At 40.2% G+C, this 21,330-nt stretch overlaps 1 protein-coding gene across 1 annotated transcript in view; it reads left to right on the top strand.

Moving 5' to 3' along the window:
• The window catches only part of HFM1 (helicase for meiosis 1), a 111,847-nt gene that overhangs the window by 66,621 nt on the left and 23,896 nt on the right, over positions 1-21,330 (top strand). The window contains exons 28-31 of the mRNA XM_004619925.2: positions 2,030-2,133; positions 4,213-4,356; positions 19,032-19,112; positions 19,808-19,923. Of these exons, the coding sequence (XP_004619982.2) occupies positions 2,030-2,133; positions 4,213-4,356; positions 19,032-19,112; positions 19,808-19,923 (445 nt within the window). The remainder of the gene's footprint in view (positions 1-2,029; positions 2,134-4,212; positions 4,357-19,031; positions 19,113-19,807; positions 19,924-21,330) is intronic.

Raw genomic sequence — 21,330 nt, 5'->3', positions numbered from 1 at the left:
CATATCAGGTAAGGTCACGTGGCCTCATGAGCGGCCGCAGTTTGGAGAAATAGTTCCATCCCCACATACCGGAGCCATGTTAGTAGAACATGTCAGTGTCGCTGGGACTCCGAGGCCGCACCTCCTCCATCTGAGGTGCCCCCGTGTTGTCGGCCCGGTCTGGGGTCCGGAGCATTCTCCATGAACCCATTATTTTTGCACATAGCTGTCCAGTTTTGCCAACATCATTTGTTAAAGAGGCTTTCCTTGCTCCACTTTATATTTCTTACTCCCTTATCAAAGATCAGGTGATCATACATTTGAGGGTGTGTGTAAGGATATTTAACCCTATTCCGTTCGTCTGCAGATCTGTCTTTGTTCCAATACCATGCTGTTTTAATTATTACTGCTTTGGACTATAGACCGAACACGATGTCCACCCAATGCCTCCATTGCTAACCACAGCACCCAAAAGGAGAGAGAGAACAAAAGGGAATGCCCTGCCACAGAGGCGAGGTGGGGGGAGGGGTTAGGGAGGGGGATGGGAGGGATGATGGGGTCATCAGTGGAGAATGGGCACAGGTGGAGGGATGGTTACTCAGCTGTGTATGACAGAAACACAAGTATGAGAATACGTAAACCTGTATCTGTACCCTTACGGTGATTCATTAATTAAAAAAATTTTTTTTTAATTATTACTACTTTGTAGTATAGTTTGAGTTTGGGGAAGGTGATGCCTCCCATCTTTTTTTCCCCAAGAATTGCTTTAGCTATTCTTGGGGGCTTGTTGTTCCATAAGAATTTAGGGAGTGTTTGATCAATTCCTTTGAAAAATGTCATCGATATCCTTATGGGGATCACATTGAATCTGTATAATCCTTTGGGGAGTATTGCCATTTTGACAGTGTTAATTCTTCCAGCCCATGAGCAGGGGATGTGTTTCCATTTCCTCGTGTCCTTTTTTATTTCTTGAAGTAGCCTTTCATTTTTTTTTTGTACAGGTACTTTATGGAGGTGCCTTTCTTTAAACCCTCTACTCCAGCATGCCATTCTGTTATATTTTGCTCAGTCTATTCTCTAATATTATTATTTATCCAAAGATGTTATAAGCGAATTCTAATGATAGCACTGTAGCACTGTCCTCCTGTTCATCAATTTGCCCGAGTGGGTACCAGTAACGTCTCCATTCTGAGACTTGTTGATTCTAAAGATATCAGTTTTAATTACAGCATATATTTTTAAGCACTTATTATGTTTGAGATTCCAAATTAACCTTTGTATGAGAGAGATATTATCTACATTTTATAAAGGAAGATATTAAGGTGAAGAGTTTAATCAGTTTGTCCAAGTATATAAAACTAGTTCATAGCAACACTAGATCTGAATCCTGGAAAACTTAGTAATATTTCGTACTCTTGAGCTAGTGACATTAACCGTATTACTATACATGAATGTCCAAGAACGGTGGTGACTCTGAAATGGGAATCCCCTAATTGCTACCATGCAAGATTCCTAAAGGGACTGCCATTACTAACAGGATATACCCTTCTTTGATAACTTCTGCAAAAAGCTATGAGACACTTAATAGAGTATATGATTGTTTAAATCTTTAGCATCTTTGACAATTAAGTCTAATGATGACTTGACTACATAAGACTTGAATTCAGTCACAAAATTGGTTGACGGTATATGAGTTTTTAGTTATGAACTACTTCAATTTAATTCAATTGAAGTTCTCACAAATACATGTTATTTGTGTGTAACCAGTTTAAAGTGTTAGTGATTAAGGGGTAAGCTCATGGATTATTGCTAGCAACTCTTCAGGTAAGCCTAATATGTGACTTGAAATCAGTTGTGACCTATAGTTAGGAAAGTTGTAATTGTAGTTTTGTTGACATTCTTTGTTCCTTCTCAAAGTTAGGAGAAAGTCGTTTTATATAACTCAGTTTACTACCAAAGAGTACTTTGGATCAGTTAGCCATTAAAAAGTAATGTGTTATTTCATTTAGTGTTTAGGTCACTATTTAAATTATATGTTACTATTTTTTAGGGATTCTGTTTTGCTGAAAAGTGGTAATTGGACTAAAAAAATTGATGTGCGGAAAGCTCTTATATCAGAAGATCTTAGCATAAATCTAATTAGTTCTGAATATGGTAAGTTCATTGAATTAAAGAAAACATGAATGTAAAGAATATCATGGATTTTTAAAAGTATTTCTTGGCGACCTCCCCTCACCCCCCTGTTCTTTTGAGAGTCTGGCAGTAATGCTTACGAACTATTTTGGGTGCCATATAAGCTCATCAACTGGCCATGATCCAGACACTCAACAAATAAGTCTACAGAGATCCCTCAGACCTGAAAGTCACCATCCAGTTAAAAATTTAATTTCAAGTGTGTTAACTTATTTAAAATTTTAGAGTTCCTGGAGTGCACATCCATGATCTCTCATATGCTCTGCTATCTATGTACCAGGAGTAGCACACATTGGATAGAATGTAAGGTAGAAGGCAATCAATCTCAATTAAAAAAATATTAGCTCACAAGGATCAACCTGTAATGAGATGTTAGTAATCTTATACAAGGGCTCAATGGCTCCAGGGTGAGATCGACAATCTTCATACACTTTCTTCTAAGGAAACATCTTTTGATTATTTTTAGTGGCTTTTTTTTCCTTTTGTTTTGGAGGGGGGAGGGTCCACACCCAGGGATGCACAGGGGTTCCTCCTGGCTTTGCACTCAGGAATTACTCCTGGCAGTGCCCAGGTGGACTATATGGGATGCTGGGAATCGAACCTGGGTTGGCCACATGCAAGGCAAATGCCCTCCCTGCTGTGCTATGGCTCCAGCCCCTCTTTTGATTATTTTTAGAGAATTATTCATAACAAGCAATACAGAATAAATTATTTAGGGTCTGCTATTGGAGCAGGCTTGGGTGGTGGTTGGAAAAATTCAAAGTAATGGTGGTGAGAAGATGTAATGGTGGTGGGATTGGTGTTGGAATATTGAATGTAATAAATTTTTGTGAACAACCTTATATAAATAAAATTAAGTTCTTAAAAATGTTAAGTATTCCTTTGATACTGAAACAAAAACAAGACAAATGATTAAGTGATTTAAATGTGAATAATCTTAAGGGAAGCTTTCTTATTTACAAATGAAAAATATAGTATGGCCCTATATTAAAAAATTAGAAAAAAATTTTTAATTAGAAATTTATTTCTAGATATTTTATTTTTCAAGATAGTTAAATCTTAATTATTATAGGATTTGATTCTTATGATAATAATTGTATAAAATTTCATTTGTTTTATTTAAATTTTATTTCACATTTTAATTTCCTGGACTATTAGTCCTATAAAGTTCACAATTTTAAAAGTATATGCTGTGGAACAGAGGCTAGAGGGAGAGATGGAGGGGGTAGGGGTAGTGAGAGGGATACTGGGATAATTGATGGTAGAGAATGGGCACTGGTGGAGGGATGGGTACTCGATCATTGTGTGACTGGAACGTAAGCACGAAAGTTTATAACTGTAACTGTATCCCACGATGATTGACTAATAAAATTTTTTTTTAAAAATTAACTTACTGTCACTGTCATCCGTTGTTCATCGATTTGCTCAAGCGGGCACCAGTAACATCTCCATTGTGAGACTTGTTGTTACTGTTTTGGGCATATTGAATACGCCACAGGTAGCTTGCCAGACTCTGCCATGTGGGGGGGATACTCTCGGTAGCTTGCCCGGCTTTCCGAGAGGGACAGAGGAATTGAACCCGTGTCTGCCACATGCAAGGCAAATGCCCTATCCGCTGTGCTATTGCTCCAGTCCTTTAAAAAATTAAAAATAAATAATTTTTTAATTTATTGATCAAGGGAAAAAATAAAGAGGTAATGATAAGAAATAGAGCAACTGCCTCATATGTGTAAATCCCAGAATTTGGTCCATAGCACTGCAAGTAGAAAAATTAAATAAAAAGGAAGTATAGGCTGTGGAGAGATAGTATAGTGGGTGGGGTGTTTACCTTGCATGCAGCTAACTGGGGTTCGATTCCTGCCATCTCATATGGTATCCTCAACCTGCTAAAAGTGATCCCTGAGCCAGGAATAAACTCTGAGCATTTTGTCACACCAGGTGTGACAAAAAAATAGTATGTAAGATATAAAACAAATAATTGGTGTGATATATGGATTTGTATAGTTATATTATGCCTTGTATTCATTCTTATTTTTTCAGTTGGACTTGATATTCAGAAGAAATTTACAGTCTTTTACTTAGGACCCAAGATGTTTGAAAATCAGATAATTTTACAAAAGAAATCAGAAATAGAGGTATCTCATTCTTACCATTCAAATAGATCTAATATGGGATCTAATAAAGGTAAATACTATATTTATTTCAGTTTTTTCACTAGGGCAAAGATGTCTAGGAAGTAGTTATATACTACTTTGAATGAAATAGTGGGTATTCTGGAATTAAATATTTAGTTTTTCATAATAGTTGCAATGGGCTGGAGCGATAGCGCAATGGGTAGGGCTTTAGCATGAAACCGACCGGGGTTTGATTCTTCCGCCCCTCTCGGAGAGCCCAGCAAGCTACCGAGAGTATCTCGCACACACGGCAGAGCCTGGTAAGCTACCCGTGGCATATTCAATATGCCAAAAACAGTAACAAAAAGTCTTACAAAGTTTCGCTCGAGCAAATCGATGGGCAAAGGGACGACGGTGACAATGACAGTGATAATAGTTGCAATAATAATACGTAGTGAGGTGACTGGAAAGATGCGCACATTAAGTAAGGAACTTGCTGGCTGGAGAGATAGTACTATGGGTAGGGCATTTGCCTTGAACGTGGCCAACCTCGGTTCAATCCCCGGCATCCCAACTGGTCATTCAAGCACCTCCAGGAGTAATTCCTTTGTGCAGAGCCAGGAGTAACCCCTGAGCATCACTGGGTGTGTCCCAAAAAGAAAAAACTTATTTTCTACACAGAGATAGTTGCCAAATGTTTCTAAGTGAGCTTACAAATTGATTCTTTTAATAGTGTCTATTGTCAAATTATAGGAATGCTATTTTTAAAATATGCGCCTCAATGTGCAAAATTTAAAATTATTTGTATTCTTGGGGCTGGAGTGATAGCACAGCGGGTAGGGCGTTTGCCTTGCACGCGGCCGACCCGGGTTCGAATCCCAGCATCCCATATGGTCCCCTGAGCACCGCCAGGGTTAATTCCTGAGTGCATGAGCCAGGAATGACCCCTGTGCATTGCCGGGTATGACCCAAAAAGCAAAAAAATAAATAAATAAATAAAAATAAAATAAAATTATTTGTATTCTTTTTTACAATTCTGAAAACATTTTATCATCAGTTTCTTATGTATTATTATACTACAAGAAAAACTTTTGTAAAATTTAAGGAAAATTTTTTGGCTATTTTAAATATAATGGAAATGTGAAATTCACTTTTTTTTTATTGAATCACCATATGATACAGTTACAAAGCTGTCAGTTACAGTCATACAGTGATGAAACACCCATCCCTCCACCAGTGCACATTTTCCACCACCAATATACCCACTATCACCCCCCCCCCATCCCAACCCTCCTCCTGCCTCTTTGGCAGACAATTTCGCCCATACTCTCTAATTTTGGGCATTCTGGTTTGCAATAGATACTGAGAGGTTATCATGTTTGGTCATTTATCTACTTTCAGCACATATCTCCAATCATCATTGACTTAGTGATCCCTTCTCTATTCCAGCTGCCTTCTCCCCCAGCTCATGAGACAGGCTTCCAACTGTGAAGCAGTATTCCTGGCCCTTGTGTCTACTGTCTTTGGGTGTCTGTCTCATATTATGTTATTTTATATGTCACAAATGAAAACTCACTTTTTAAATTGTAAAATTAAAAGAAATTCAGGTTATATATTTCTTAGTAGCCAATTTTGGCATTCAAAAAATAGTGGGGTTGTTTTGGGGCCACACCTGGTAATGCTCAGGACTTACTCCTAACTGCACTCAGGAATCACTCCTGGAGGTGCTCAGGGGACCAAACAGAATGCTGAGGATCCAACCCTGGTTGGCTGTGCACAAGGCAAGCACTGTACTTGCTGTGCTATTGCTCCGGTTCGGCATTCAGAACTTTAACCTTTTACTTACATCCCCAATTTGTTGGGCTAGCTTAAGCTTTTTAAAATTTGAATAAAACTGATTTGACATTAATAAACTCATTTGGATTTTCTTTCTCATTCTAAGAATTTAATGTATTTGAAGAAAGTTGGTGGGGGGAGACACATTACCTGAACATTTTGGAAGTGTGTACATTTAAATGCTAATCAAAAGTCAGTCTTTTTTATCTACTCCAGTGTATATTTACATTAAATTACAACATAAGATTTCCAGTTCACCAGTGTGGTTTTTTTTTTGATAAGTAAAAGAGATAGTATTATTTTGACTAAAAATGTATTATCATTTAAAAAGTAAAAATCACAAAGAGCTTAAATCTATGATTAGAAAAATCATAACTGTAAAAGTTAAAGTAATATTTTAGATTTTAACTCTAGTAGCTTGTTCACTAACTTATTTTAATTTCAAATTAGAATGTGAGGTGAAAGTATGAGGAATGCCTGATACTTTTGAATTTTTCTGAAATTTTTTAAAGAACCAAACCCTATCTCCCATCTATTACTGACTTGTTCAAGTATATTTAATGTCTTCACTGTATCACTGTATCACTGTCATCCCGTTGCTCATCGATTTGCTTGAGGAGGCACCAGTAACGTCTCCATTCTGAGACTTGTTGTTACTGTTTTTGGCATATCGAATATACCATGGGTAGCTTGCCAGGCTCTGCCGTGCAGGTGAGATATTCTTGGTAGCCTGCCGGGCTCTCTGAGAGTGACGGACAAGTCGAACCCTGGGTCGACCACGTGCAAGGCAAACACCCTACCCGCTGTAGTTGACATTATGGTTTTTACTTTAAATATGTGGAACTGGGGACATTGTTTTATTTAAATGAAGAACATTGTATTGTTATATATCTCGTGTATTCATCATTGAAAATCAATATGTGTATATTGTATATTAAATTCACTCTTTACCATAAAATTGTCTCCTTTGTCCTATTTTATACACTCTACTCTCAGCCGTCTAGTAATCATTAATTGGTCCTATAGTTTTTTTTAATTAATTCATATGTTTTATATTCTCTATACACACATATGAGTGAAATCATAAGGTGTTAATATTTCTTTGTGCCTTATTTTACTGAGCACGATAACTTCTAGGTCTATCCATGCTGTTGCAATATTTCATCTTGTTTTTGTAGCTGAGTAACATCCCATTATATATATGTATCACATCTCTATAAAGTTATTATTGAACATTTTAGTTGTTTTCAGTCCTTGGCTGTTGTAAATAATGAAGTAAGCACAGCAGTGTATATATCTCTTCAATTAGTGCTTTTGTATGTTTCGGATAAGTGCAAACCTGGGACTTTAGAAATATACAGATTAGTATGATGTGTTACAAAACTGAAAATACATGTATTTCCGATGTTAATAATGATGGTGTGGGATCTGCTAATTATAAAGTATACCTAAGGTTACAGTGTAGGCCAATTTGTCCAAGAATCTTATTTATTTAACAATCAACTTTTGAAAGCTTATGTTTATTAGTAAGATGCATTCAGACAGTTCTCAGGATGTAGGGAGTAGGTGGGAGTTAGATAGCAATAATATTTATTTTCTAAGGAAATTTCTAAGGAAGAATATAGCAAAATAATCACTAAGGAAATATATACTGATATTATAAGCAAACATGCATATAGTTTTCATTTCTCACCAAATCTGACAATTCTGCCTTAAAATTCGAAACAGTCCCTGGAATATCTAAGATATCTAAGATATATCTTAGGGTTCCAACCCTGATCACAACTGGAAACATGTGTGGTCACTGTGCACCACCATGTGGAAATGTTTTGAAAAGCTTCTATTAGAACGTTTTGGATTAAGGAGCAAAGCAATGCCTAATCCCAAAACAACCTGCAACCTGTTTCCTCCAGCCAACACATTTCTTTCCTTTATAAATAAAGTCAGTTACTTGAAAAGATTAAGGCAGTCAATCAATAAGTAAGGAAGCAGAATAGCTGAGAGATAAGACTCTACAATTAAATTACCTGAATTAGAATCTCAAAGTTATATTTATTATCTGCATAAACTCAAGCATGTTACTTAACCTCTTATGACTTACTTTACTCATTTTTGAAATGGAGATATAATAGAACTGCCTTACCAGCAGGTGGCAGAGAATAAAGAGACATTTGAGGAAAACCTGGAACATTGAAAGAAAGCCCGAAAAAAGTAAACAGAAGATGAACTAAAGAGCAACTGGATAATTTATTAATGTAATAAAACTTTAAATTAATTGGCATATCAGAGAAATTAAACATTAAGTTTCAGCCAGTAAATAGAATAGAATGGCATAGAAAAAGAATTAGAGAACAAAATCAAGTGTATTGACAGTAGCAACGGCAGATTCTTCAGGTGTTCGGGTCTGACCTTGTCTGGACTGGTTGCTGTATGCTTCTTTACTGATGAAATGGCATGTTGGATTTTGGAAGGGAGAACACTGGGAACTACATACCCTTACTTCGGAATTTGGTATGTGGGCAGATGTGCATGGCTATCATACAGATCTGAGTAGAAGTCGTGAATAATCCTCTCTATTACCATTCTGGAAGATATGATAGTTTCATCAGGATGCCAGAGGGCAGTCATCTTGGTTTTATATTTGGCGAAGGACAGGTGAGCGTTGCGAATACTTTTCCCAGCTTCTGCCACATCGGCCAACACTGCTGCTCTCTCTGTTTGAGATCTTCCTTTATTGCTTCTCTGCACAGCTTTGCGAGCTTGGATGTTAGCTTGTGGTTGCCTGAGGTTCATGCCAAATCACGTTGGCGAATGAGCTCGAGAGTTTTCGAAGACAGGCATCTGTTTGTGGCTTTCTCTCTCTGCATTCCTCGCACAATCATGGAGGTGCTGAACCAGTCGATCATATTCCTTGTTGATGTTGTCAATGATGGCATCTTCCCATATTGCTGCAATAGTGCCAGAGAGCTCCCAGTTTGTGGTCGTTCTGGGAGTTCTCTTCTTAAACTTAAACTTTGCAGACCTTTCTACCCACTTCGTGAAGAAGAATTTCGCACAAAGGAGACGATGGTTTGATCCCATTTGGAATTTTGGGACAACAGCGACATTGGTCAGGCAAAACCATTGGTTGAATATGATGTGGTCAGTTTCGTTGTGGAACTGTTTACCGGGAGACTCCCATGCCAACGTTTAGATTCAGCCTTCTGGAACTGCAGGTTACCATGGATGGTCTTGGTCAACATGATGAACTCAGACAGTCTCTCACCCTGTTCGTTCCATTCTAGGCCATGGGTCCTGATTTGGAGTTCTTCAGGTAACCTTCTAGGTCCTATCTTGGTGTTAAAATCACTGACAATGACCTTGTAAAAGTTGTTGACTTCTTTGTAGAACTTCTCCAGCTCCATGTAGAACTTCTCAATTTCTTCCTCATCATAGTTGGATGTTGGTGTGTAGACGATGAAAATAGAAACTGCCAGCAATGAGCCACATCTGTTCAAATATAAGTGTTCAATTCAGGTTGTTAGGCATTCAAATGAATCAGTGCTCATGGCCAGGTTCATGTTGACAAGACACCGAAACCACTGACACTTCTACTGTCACATGTTCGAGGAACAGTTCTTGTCCAGTATCAAAAACAGCGTGATGTGCTAGGTGAACTGGTCTTTGAAGAATAGACAGGGAAGCTGGAAATAAGTTTATTTTTATTAGAACATTGCCTTTAAGTGAACCAGAAATATGGAAATACTAAAATGTTTGTGCTAGATTATTCTTAAAAAGGCTCAGTTCTTAAAAAGAAAGTGTAAATTCTAAATTGTGTGCTCTCAGAAATCAGGGTGGGGTTTTTTCTTGTTTTTTTGTTTGGATGGGGTGCATTGGGCCACAGACTATGATGCTCAGAGGTTACCTCTGGCTCTGCACTAAAGAATTACTCCTGGTGGTGCTTGGTGAACCATCTGGGATGCCAGGGATCACACCCGGTCGGATGGTGCAAGGCAAACACCTTGTTGTCTATGCTCCTTCCAGCCCCAGAAACTGGGGTTTTGGATATTTTGGTAGTTACTGTTTTGGAGATGGAAGGACTTAGTTTTCTTTGTGTTTGCCAGAAGAGGGAGATATTTAGTTATTTTTGTGGTTGTTGAGTGTTCTTGTTTCTTTCAGAGATGGTTGCATTTCAATCTCTTTTCTGACATCTACTATAGTAACAGACCTTCTTTAGACAGTTTATATTCTGCCAAAGTTTTTAATGTTCTTTTGGGAACATTATGGCTTACCTGTTAATGTTCAGCTACTAGGACTGTTTTATTACTTTATCAGTACCCAGTATATTGATCTGCTTAGCCCTCAGATGTCTAGTTAGTTGGCTCTTACTGCAAACAACCTTATACAGGCTGCTGTAAATACAGTACTGTCTAGATGTATCATGTCTTTTGAAAGGGTCTGATTAAACAAGGCACTGAAAATGCAGAATGAATGACCAAGAAAAACCTTTGCAGTGGTGTTCAAACTCTATAGTATCTCCAACTTTCTGGTTCACTTAAAAGCAGTGCTCTAGGGGGTATGATGCTGTCAACAGATCAACCTGTACCTGCAGGGCAAGTTCATCAGCAACCTGATGGTGCCTTCAGGCTTCCTGACACCCCAAAATTGCCACTGTGCCTTTGGCCGGACCCCAACCACTTGGGACAAATTTTTCCGAGAAATTAAATGGCTAACAGTTAGGCATGTGGGAGCCAAGTCCATAAATCACCTCCAGCTCAGCTATATGAACTCATTTATTGGCCTTATCTCAGAGACCCATAGATAAATCTTAAAAGAGACCAAAAGCCACAGTTAATCCCAGACCCACACATGGCTGAACAGACTGGGGTAAATCTGAGGGAAGCTTGTGCATGCCCAAGCAGAACCCCCAGCAGCCACCTGCTTCCACAATCCAAAATCGCTGCCATACCCCCGGCCTGACTCCACTGTCTCAGGATGGACCTCACCAGATATAATCTGCTGAAAATTTGGGCATGCGGATTTTGTGACTGAAATTTCACAAAGCTTTCACCGACTTGGGGTGGGCTACCTCCCCCACTTCCCAATACACATGGAAGCACTGGCAGTCACCCCCATGAACCAACTTCGGCACCATCCTGTAAACTCTATTACTGGCCTTGCTTCAGAGACCCATAAATAAATCTTGAAAGAGATCAAAAGCCAGACACAGCAAGGAGTCCCAGAAGACATTACAGAGTTCAAGATCTCTCCGGGCCCCAAACCGAGCCAGTTTCAACTGGGGCACCCCAGACGGAGCAGGTGCACTGTCACTGCCTACTCCAGATGGAGTCTCAGTGACCAAGAGCTTCCACAAGCAAGGCCCAGGTATGTGGGTCCTAGGATTAAGCTCCATGCCGCATGGCAGCAGAGGTGCCAGGCTGTCTCTCCCCGGCTCCCCGCCCACTCCTCAGCCTGGGTGTTGGCCCACAATGTGCCTCCAGGCGCCACCTTAGCACACCAACAGCCCTAGTCTAGAGAGAGTAGTGAGTCCCAGAAGACAGTAGTGAGCTGGAGATCTCTCTGGGCCCCATGCTGAGCCAGTTTCACTGGGTCATCCCAGATGGAGAAGGTGCACACTCCCTGCCTACTTCAGATGGAGTCTCAGTGACCAAGAGCTTCCACAAGCAAGGCCCAGGTATGCAAGTTCCAGGACTAAATCTCCATGCCACATGGCGACAGAGGTGCCAGGCTGTCCCTCCCTGGCTCCCCACCTGCTCATCAGTCTGGCTGTCATGTCCACAATGTGTTTCTGGATACCATCTTGGCACACCAACAACCTTGGTCCGGAGATGCCCAATTGAATCCGAAAATGGGTTAGTGCCCTACAGAAATGTCTCTGGAACCCAACCATTTACAATCTGGGATTCCAGAAGTGCATAGCTTCAGCACCCAAGATATTCAAAATTAGCAATGAACAATAAATAATCTAGCATCTGCCCCTGGAAGGTAGGCTTGAATGGTGGTGGGAAAATTCGAGCAAAACATAATGCCCAAAAGTAGAGAGTATTGGGAAAATTGCCTGCCATTGAGGCAGGGTGAAGACTGGGATGGGGAGTGGGGATATTCTGGGGACATGGTGGTGGAGAGTGTGCACAGGTAGAGGGATGGGTGTTCGATCATTGTATGGCTGAATCTCGAACATGAAAGCTTTGTAACTGTATCTCACGGTGATTCAGTTAAAAAAAAAAGTAATGTGGAGTTCATGCCCAGTTCAAACAGCTTAATCAATGGCTAAATAAATAGCAGTACTCATACGTTAAAAAAAAAAAGCAATGCTCTAACAAAAATATTTATTTTCTTGATCTTACTAAGGAGGGGAAAAACATTTGAACTGGTTATTGAAGAACAGACAGGGAAGTTGGAAATGTATAATGAATATATCTGGATATATTATATTTTAGGGCAGCCAAGCTGAAAACAGTTTCTTTTTTTCTGTGGACTTATACATAAAATTTCTTAAAGCTTTTATAGCCCTATAGCCATAAAATATAAATTTATATAAAAATAGAAAAATATAAATTTCTATATAAAAATAGAAATATGTAGCTATTTTTCTAACATGTATTAATTACCTCTAGTGCCTTATCCATGAGTAGCCATCAGTGCTGCCTTCCAAATGCCATGAAGTTTACTTTTTACCAGATTCTTTTTCCATTTGTTTGTTTTCTTGGCCACACAGGAGCTGTTCAGGGCTTCTTCCTGGCTCTGTTATCAGAGACCACTCCTGGCAGACTTGGGGGACCATATGGGTGCTGGAGATCAGTCCCTGGTTGGCCATGTGTAAGGCAAGTTCCCTAATCACTGTTTCCAAATTCTTTAGGCCTAAGTATAAAACAGCAGAACAGATTGAAAACTCCATCTGTGGGACAAAGAAATATCTCTATGAACTGGAGCACATGCTTTGCATACAGAGGCCCCAGGTTCAATTTCCAGTCCTATGTAGCCCCAGAAGTACCACTGAGTATAGCCTTAGTACCTCTCCCTTCCCCTACTGCTGGGCCTGAGTAGCACATCATGGCTGAGTGGCCCCTGATTCCCTTGAGCATAGCTTTGGAGGCTAATAAAAATAATTAATAAATTAAAACTCCACCCTTACTCTTACCTCATGGAGGATAAGAGTTACTGATATTCTACTACGTTTGGCTCTATATAAGAGAGGGTGAGCGTTAAGGTGACTTGGTGGTCTTTGTGAAAAGCTAGAATGGAGCTAGTAGTGGACCAATGAATCTGTCACAAGTATCACTTGTATCACCTGTCATCCCGTTGAAGTTTGATTTGCTCGAGCCGGCGAGCCCAGTGGTATCTGCTAACTCAAGGAACAGGAAGAGCCTCAAAATGTTCATTCAGTGTTTTGACAAAGAAGTCTGATCATCTCGTTGGTGGGTGGCCACCAGGTCTTTTGACATCCTGTGGAATCCAGTCGGTGACAATTCTAATCCAGCTGTCGTCTCTAAATTGCATTATGTGTTCGGCCCATCTGATTCTTGACGCCTTGGCAAATGAGACAAGGTACCATGATTCTTGACCGTTGATGAAGGTCAGAACTCCGGACTCCGTCTCTCACTTGAGTGAAACGTGATACTCCAAGCATAGTATTGGATGATACTTCATGTATCCTCTTTGGGATACACAAAAAGCATTTTTATCCTGTTTGCATAGGGCCCAGGTCTCTGAGGCATATGTTAGTGCAGGAAGAACGGTGAAGTTGAAAAGATGTGCCCAGAGCTGGAGATTCTTGTCCTCTTAACCACTTCTTCAGTGCTCTTGAAGGCGTTCCATGCTGATCTCTTCCTCCTGCGCAGTTCTGGCACCAAGTCGTTCCTCATGTTGAGTTCTCAGCCCATAGCTGCTGCATTCAGAGATGTTAGTTTTGTTGAGAACAAATGAAACGTCAGGGACTAGTTCATTTTTCATGAACATTGTCTTGGTGAGATTCAGCTGCAGTCCAACTTTTCCACACTCGCGGTTGAAGTCGGCCAGCATTTGTGCTGCTTGGCTAATGTTTGGTGTTATTAGAACAATGTCATCAGCAAAGCATCAGTGGTGTAATTGTCGACTGTCTATCTTCACTCCCATTCCTTCCCATTTCAGTTGTCACATGACGTTCTCAACAGTGGCACTGAAGAGTTTCGGTGAAATGGTATCACCCTGCCGAACCCCTCTCTTTACATCAGTGATAACTTTCTTGTAGAATGGTGAGATCTTGGTGGTGAATCCGTAATACACCTCGCAGAGGATCTTGATGTACTGAGTTTGAACACCCTGTTTGGCTAGGGCTCTGATGCCGGCTTCATTCTCAACAGAATCAAAGGCCTTCTTTAAATCGATGAACATTAGATAGAGCGACATCTTAAACTCTCATAGAGCGGCATCTTGAACTCTCATGAAACTTCAATGAGCTTGATCAGTGTGTGGATATGGTCCATGGTGCTGAATCCTTTTCAGAACCCGACTTGCTCGCATGGTTATCCTTTGTCTAGTGTTCTGCCTATTCTATTCTGGATGACTCGAGAGAACAACTTGTATACGATGGACAACAGGCAGATTGGGTGATAGTTGCTGTTGTCGTGGATGTCTCCCTTCTTGTACAACAGAATGGTCCAGCTGGTTTTCCATTGGGACAGAATGTTGCATTCAGACAGGTAGCATGTGAAGAGCTGAGATAGTGTATTGACAGTACTGGCAGCAAATTCTTCAGGTGCTTGGGTCTGACCTTGTCTGGACCGGGTACTATAGAGTCTTTACTGAAAAAATGGTATGTCGGATTTCGGAAGGGAGGACATTGGGAACGATATATCCATCCCATGGAATTTGGTATATGGGCAGATGGATGTGGCTATCAAAGAGATCTGAGTAGAAGTCTTGAATAATCCTCTTCATTGCCCTTCTGGAAGATGTGATAGATTCATCAGGATACCAGAGGGCAGTTATCTTGGTCTTATAGTTGGCTAAGGACAGACGGGTGTTGTGAATACTTTTCCTGGCTTCTGCCTCATCAGCCAACACTGCTGCTCTTCTCTGTTTGAGGTCTTCCTTTATCGCTTCTCTGCACAGCTTTGCGAGCTTGGACGTTAGCTTGTGGTTGCCTGAGGTTCATGCCAAACCACCTTGGTGAATGAGCTCGAGAGTTTCCGAAGACAGGCATCTGTTTGTGGCTTTTCCACTCTTGGTATTCTTTGCTCAATAATGGAGGTGCTGAACCAGTTGATTGTATTCCTCATCGATGTTGTCAACGACGGCATCTTCCCACGTTGCCACAATAGTGCCAAAGAGCTCCCAGTTCGTTGTCATTCTGGGAGTTCTCTTCTTAAACCTAAACTTTGCAGACCTTTCTTCCCACTCTGTGAAGTAGAATTTTGCACAAAGGAGACAGTAGCCCGATCCCGTTTGGAATTTTGGGACAACATCGGCCAGGCAAAACCTTCGATTGAATATGATGTGGTCAATTTTGTTGTGGAACTGTCCACTGGGAGACTCCCATGTCCAGCATTTAGATTTGGCCTCCTGGAACTGTGAGTTTCCATGGATGGTCTTGATTGACATGATGAACTCAGACAGTCCCTCACCCTGTTCGTTCCATTCTAGGCCATGGGTTCCAATGTAGAGTTCTTTGGGGAACCTTTTCAGTCCTATCTTCCCATTAAAATCAACAATGATCTTGTAGAAGGTGTGGTCTTTTTTTTTTTATAGAACTTCTCCAGCTCCATGTAGAACTTCTCAATGTCTTCTTCATCGTAGTTGGTGCATAGGCAACGAAGACAGAAGCTGCCAGCAGTGAGCCACATGTATTCAAATGTAAGCATTCGATTCGGGTTGTTAGGCATTCGAATGAATCAATGTTCATGGCCAGGTTTGTGAAGACAAGGACACCGACACCACCAACGCCTCTGTTGTCGCATGTTCCGAGGAACAATATTTCTCCATTGTCGAAAATAGCATGATGTGACTGATGTCTTCTCATTTTGGTCAGACCAATGATGTCATACTTGAACTCCTGCACTTGCACATCAGGTCCTCAGTGGATGCTTCTGATGCCAGCATACGTGCGTTGAATGTACAGTCATTTTTGTCTTTCTTCGCTTGGCAGTCTAGTTCATCCCTGAGATTTTATCACCCTCTCCTTGCTCATCCTTCTTAACGCTGCTGTATTGGGGGCTCTTTTGGTGTCAGGCAAATGAGGCCCATTGTTGTTACTGTTTTTGGCATATCAAATACACCACAAGTAACTTGCCAGGCTCTGCCGTGCAGGCGGTGTACTCTCGGTAGCTTGCCAGGCTCTCCGAGAGGGATGGAGACTTTTAGGGCGGCCTCCAATCACCCTTACAGGTGTTCCCATGGTTAACATCATATTTGGACCCCATCAAATATGGTGCATAAATTATGGAAAATGGGTATTAAGTATCTTATGCTGTGTCCGAAAGTGGCCTGGAGCGTGGCAGTGACTGGGTAGTAGAGGTAGTGGAGGTCTGCCAGTGAGGTATTTATCTGGCTCTGGTACAGTGGGGCTTCTGGGTTTGAACCCTGGAGTGTCGGAGATTGGAGGAGGCAGACAGAGGATCTTTTGTCCAGGTCTCGTTGAGCCTGGAGTCCAAGTTCTCTAAGTTCTGCTTTACCTGATTCTGTGGGGCTTCACTCATGCGTGGGGTTCAGCACGATTGTCCGGAAAGTGGCCTGGAATGTGGCGATACCTCCACTATCACAAGTACTTTTAAAAATTATTACATATAGGATCAGCACTTGGTTAGGTTTATACATAATTATGTTTTTAATTTTTAAAATTAGAATAACTTTTACATGACTAGATATGTATTAGGGGTATAGTTTTAGATTTATGCAAAGTCTGTGTTACCACACCAGTAAATTTATATATTTATTTATTTATCACCACTTAGTGCTGAAAATCAAATTTAAAGCTTGTCTATGCAAAACATACCCTTAGCCCATTAAAATATGTTCTGGCAGAGATAAACAGATGGGACCACCTCAAACTGAGAAGTTTCTGCACTACAAAAGACACAACGAACAGAATTCAAAGACAATCAACAGAATAGGATAGTATATTCACCCAATACCCATCTGATAAGGGGTTAATATCAAGGATCTACAAGGCACTGGTTGAACTCTACAAAAAGAAAACATCTAACCCCATCAGAAAATGGGGCGATGAAATGAACAGAAACTTTCTCAAATAAGAAATCCAAATGGCCAAAAGACACATGAAAAAATTCTCTTCATCACTAATCATCAGGGAGATGCAGATCAAAACAACAATGAGATATCACCTCACACCACAGAGACTGGCCCACATCCAAAAGAACAAAAGCAACTGGTGTTGGCATGGATGCGGGGAGAAAGAGACTCTTCTTCACTGCTGGTGGAAATGCTGACTGATTTAGTCATTTTGGAAAACAATATGGACGATTCTCAAAAGATTAGAAATTGAGCTCCCATTTGACTCAGAAATACCACATCTGGGAATATATCCCGGAGATGCAAAAAAGTATAGTAGAAATGACATCTGCACTTGCATGTTCATTGCAGCACTGTTTACAATAGCCAGAATCTGGAAAAAACCTGAGTGCCCGAGAACAGATGACTGGTTAAAGAAACTCTGGTACATCTACACAATGGAATACTATGCAGCTGTTAGAAAAGATCAAGTCAAAATTCTCATATAGATGGATCAATATGGAAAGTATCATGTTAAGCAAAATGAGTCAGAAAGAGAGGGACCGACATAGAAAAATTGCACTCATTTGTGGACTATAAAGTAACAGAATGGGAGACTAATACCCAAGATAAGTACTGGGAGTATTACTCCACAGTTTAGAAGATGGCCTCAAATACTGGGGGAAAAGGCAGGTCAGTTGGAGAAGGTGTCACCAAGTAAATGGTGCTAGGAGAATCTGCTCGGGATGGGAGACGCACCTTGAAAGCAGACTATAGACCAAACATGATGGCCACTCAATACCTCTATCGCAAACCACAACACCCAAAAGGAGAAAGAGAGATAGCAAATGAGAATGCCCTGCCATAGAGGTGGGCGGAGGGGGAATGGGTGGGAGTGGTGGGAGGGATGCTGGGACCATTGGTGGTGGAAAATGGGCACTGGCTGAGAGATGGATACTTGACTATTGCATGACTGAAATGTAAGCACGGAAGTTTGTAAGTCTGTAACTGTACCTCATTGTGATTCACTAATAAAAAATTAAATTAAATTTTTTAAAAAGGAGTAACTTTCACAACAATGTGAAAGTTTGGTTTACCCCCATTTTGCAGATGTGTAAGCTGAGATACATAGAGGTTATGTGACTTGCTTGACCAAGGTCAGATCTATTTGAAAGCCTCTACAGATCCACAAAAAACATTTCAGTGCCAATTAAAGATGAAGACAAATGAAAAATAAATATAAGTTTCTGGGCTGGTATATAGGTTTTATAGCCTGCTGCCTTAGTGCATTGATAAATTAATTCTTAAATTTTTAGTAGAATTTTTAGAACTTCTCTATGTTTTATCATTTGCACATAATGATGATTTTAATTCCTTGTTTTCAGTTTGGATCCCTGATTGCTTTGATTAGAGTCTATTTATAATAGTGATGAGAGTGAATATACCTGTCTTGTTCTTGATCATAGAGGAGGTTCTTTTATTTTTCATTATTATTATTTTAGTTGTGGCTTACCATATGTGGTCTTTATATTATGAAGTAATTTTTTGTCAATTCCCAAAATGGGCTGACATCTGGAGAAGTATGAAATTATTATGTTTTTATGCTGTCTAAAAGGAAAGAGACTAGGTAAAATTTTGTCATATTAGATTCATGATAACAGATGCAGTAAAAATGCTTTTCTTTTAAAAATATCAATTTAGGACTGACAGCCTGCAAAAAGCCTGGGAACCGAGAATGTAATCATCACTGTAAAAATAAACAAACATGTGGACATGACTGCTGTAAGTTCCATAAAATAGTTTATTTCATAACTTTAAAAATGGCAGGGGGAAATTTAACTGTTTTTGCCAAGGAGATAGCTCAAAGGGCTAGAGTACATGCCTTACACCCACTAAGTCCCAAGTTCAATTCCTGGGGCTCAGTAGCCCTCAGAACACTACTGAGTCTAGCCCAGGTGACCTCCAAACACTGTTGGGCCAGAATAGCACCACATCACCAGGCCCAAGGATTGAACTCTCAGGTCCTTACAGCTGGGCTGAGTATAGCCAGGAGTAGTCTTAGTTCCCATGAGTACTACTTTGTAATCCCCACCATCCCCCACACAAAAAAAGAAAGGTCTTTTTTTGTTGTTTTGCTTTCTGCATTTTGGGTCACACCCGGCAAGGCACAGGGGTTACCTCCTGGCTTTGCAGTCAAGAATTACTCCTGGTGATGCTAAGGGGACAATCTGGGATGCTGGGAATCGAACCCGGGTCAACCTCGTGCAAGGCAAGCTCCCTACCTGCTGTACTATCGCTCCAACCCCAAGGAAAGGTCTTTCTTTGATGAATATTAGTGACATTCTAATTATGTATATGTGCAGTATAAAGTATGTAATTCAATCTTCTTTTCTGGGTAGTATGGAAAAAAATTTTTGAAGAATTTTGACTTTAGTTGAACAATAAAGTTTAGTCTAATCTAGAATTTCTTTTCATAGGTAAAGTTGGAGTTGCACAGAAGTCAGAAATGAAAGAATCAATAATTTCTTCATATTTATCAGATTTAAGAAACAGGAATGCTGTTTTATCTCTTCCTCCAGCTAAACGCCTAAAGGTTAATTTCAGTAACATTCCTTATTTAATAATTAAATGTACATGAATATTCCTTTTTTTTGCCTATCAATTACATAGGTAACCATAGTTACTTCAGAATTACCTGTAGGTTTGGTTAGAAATGTAACTAGGCCAGGGGGGCTGGAGCAATAGCACAGCGGGTAGGGCGTTTGCCTTGCATGCGGCTGACCCGGGTTCTATTCCCAGCATCCCATATGGTCCCCCAAGCACCGCCAGGAATAATTCCTGAGTGCATGAGCCAGGAATAACCCCTGTGCATCATCGGGTGTGACCCAAAAAGCAAAAAAAAAAAAAATAGAAATGTAACTAGGCCAGGAGATAGCACTGTGTTTAGGGTACATGCCTAGCATGTACCTAATCCCATTCAACCACTGGCACCAGGTGGCCTCTGGAAAAATCACTGAGTAAAACCCTGTAGGGCCCAGAGAATCACTGGGGTGGCCCTGGTGATTCCTGGCATTACAAACTTGGGTCCTATCAGAGAATCACTGATCTAGTTGTTAGAGTGTCACTGGGAATGTTCCCTGGACTCCCTGAACATTGCTTGTGAGGAAAATATCTCCAAATGAAAATTCCACTATTATTCATGATATTTTTTTCTAGAAGGAAAGTATATTCATACTCTTAATATTCTGTAAATCTTCTTGGGGGATATGGTTGTACAGTCTCTTCCTTCTTTTATTTGCTTTTTTTAACCAGAAAAAAAAAGGAAAACACATATTCCTTAAATTCATGTATCAATTGAAACTGCACACTTGCCCCTTTCCTGGCTTCTAGTGTACTTGACTAAACGGAAAAGTCAGGTTGATTTTTATTCATACATCTACATTAGTGTTTCCCAACCTTTCTTCCACTGTCGCCCAACCTTGTTTTCTTCCTGTGGCCTCCTGTGACACCCTAGTCTTATGCTATAGGCCCCATTTATGCAACTTTTACCTGGTCCCTAGAAATATCCTGAGGGCCCAAAGGTGGCTATAAGGCCTCCAGTTGAGGAACACTGATTTTAATGAGTAATGAATAAGAGCTCTCTTCCAAGTAATGAAGTAATGAAGAGTCCTACTAGTTGATGGGCTACTCACTAAGCTTTTTTCTAAGCATACATCACCATATACAGGGCAAAATAGACCAAGCCACAGAAAGGAGCCAAGAAAATGCTATGGTGCCTATTTTTTTCTAAGCTTTTATAGTAAAAAAGATTCTAATCATGAGGATGTCACAGGGGGAAAATTGTAAAACAGGGAGAAGTAAGCAGTTTGAAATGGTTACAACCTTCTCTCAGATAATTTTTTAATTATCCAAGACTTCTTTCTTCTGTTCTTTCATCTTTTTCTTTTGTATTTGTTTAATGCCATTTCACCTTTATTAAGCATTAAAAGTATGTCAAGCA

The sequence above is a fragment of the Sorex araneus genome, chromosome 5 (assembly GCF_027595985.1).
Source record: "Sorex araneus isolate mSorAra2 chromosome 5, mSorAra2.pri, whole genome shotgun sequence".
NCBI classification, from domain to species: Eukaryota; Metazoa; Chordata; class Mammalia; order Eulipotyphla; family Soricidae; genus Sorex; species Sorex araneus.
This window is presented reverse-complemented; position numbering and strand designations above follow the sequence as displayed.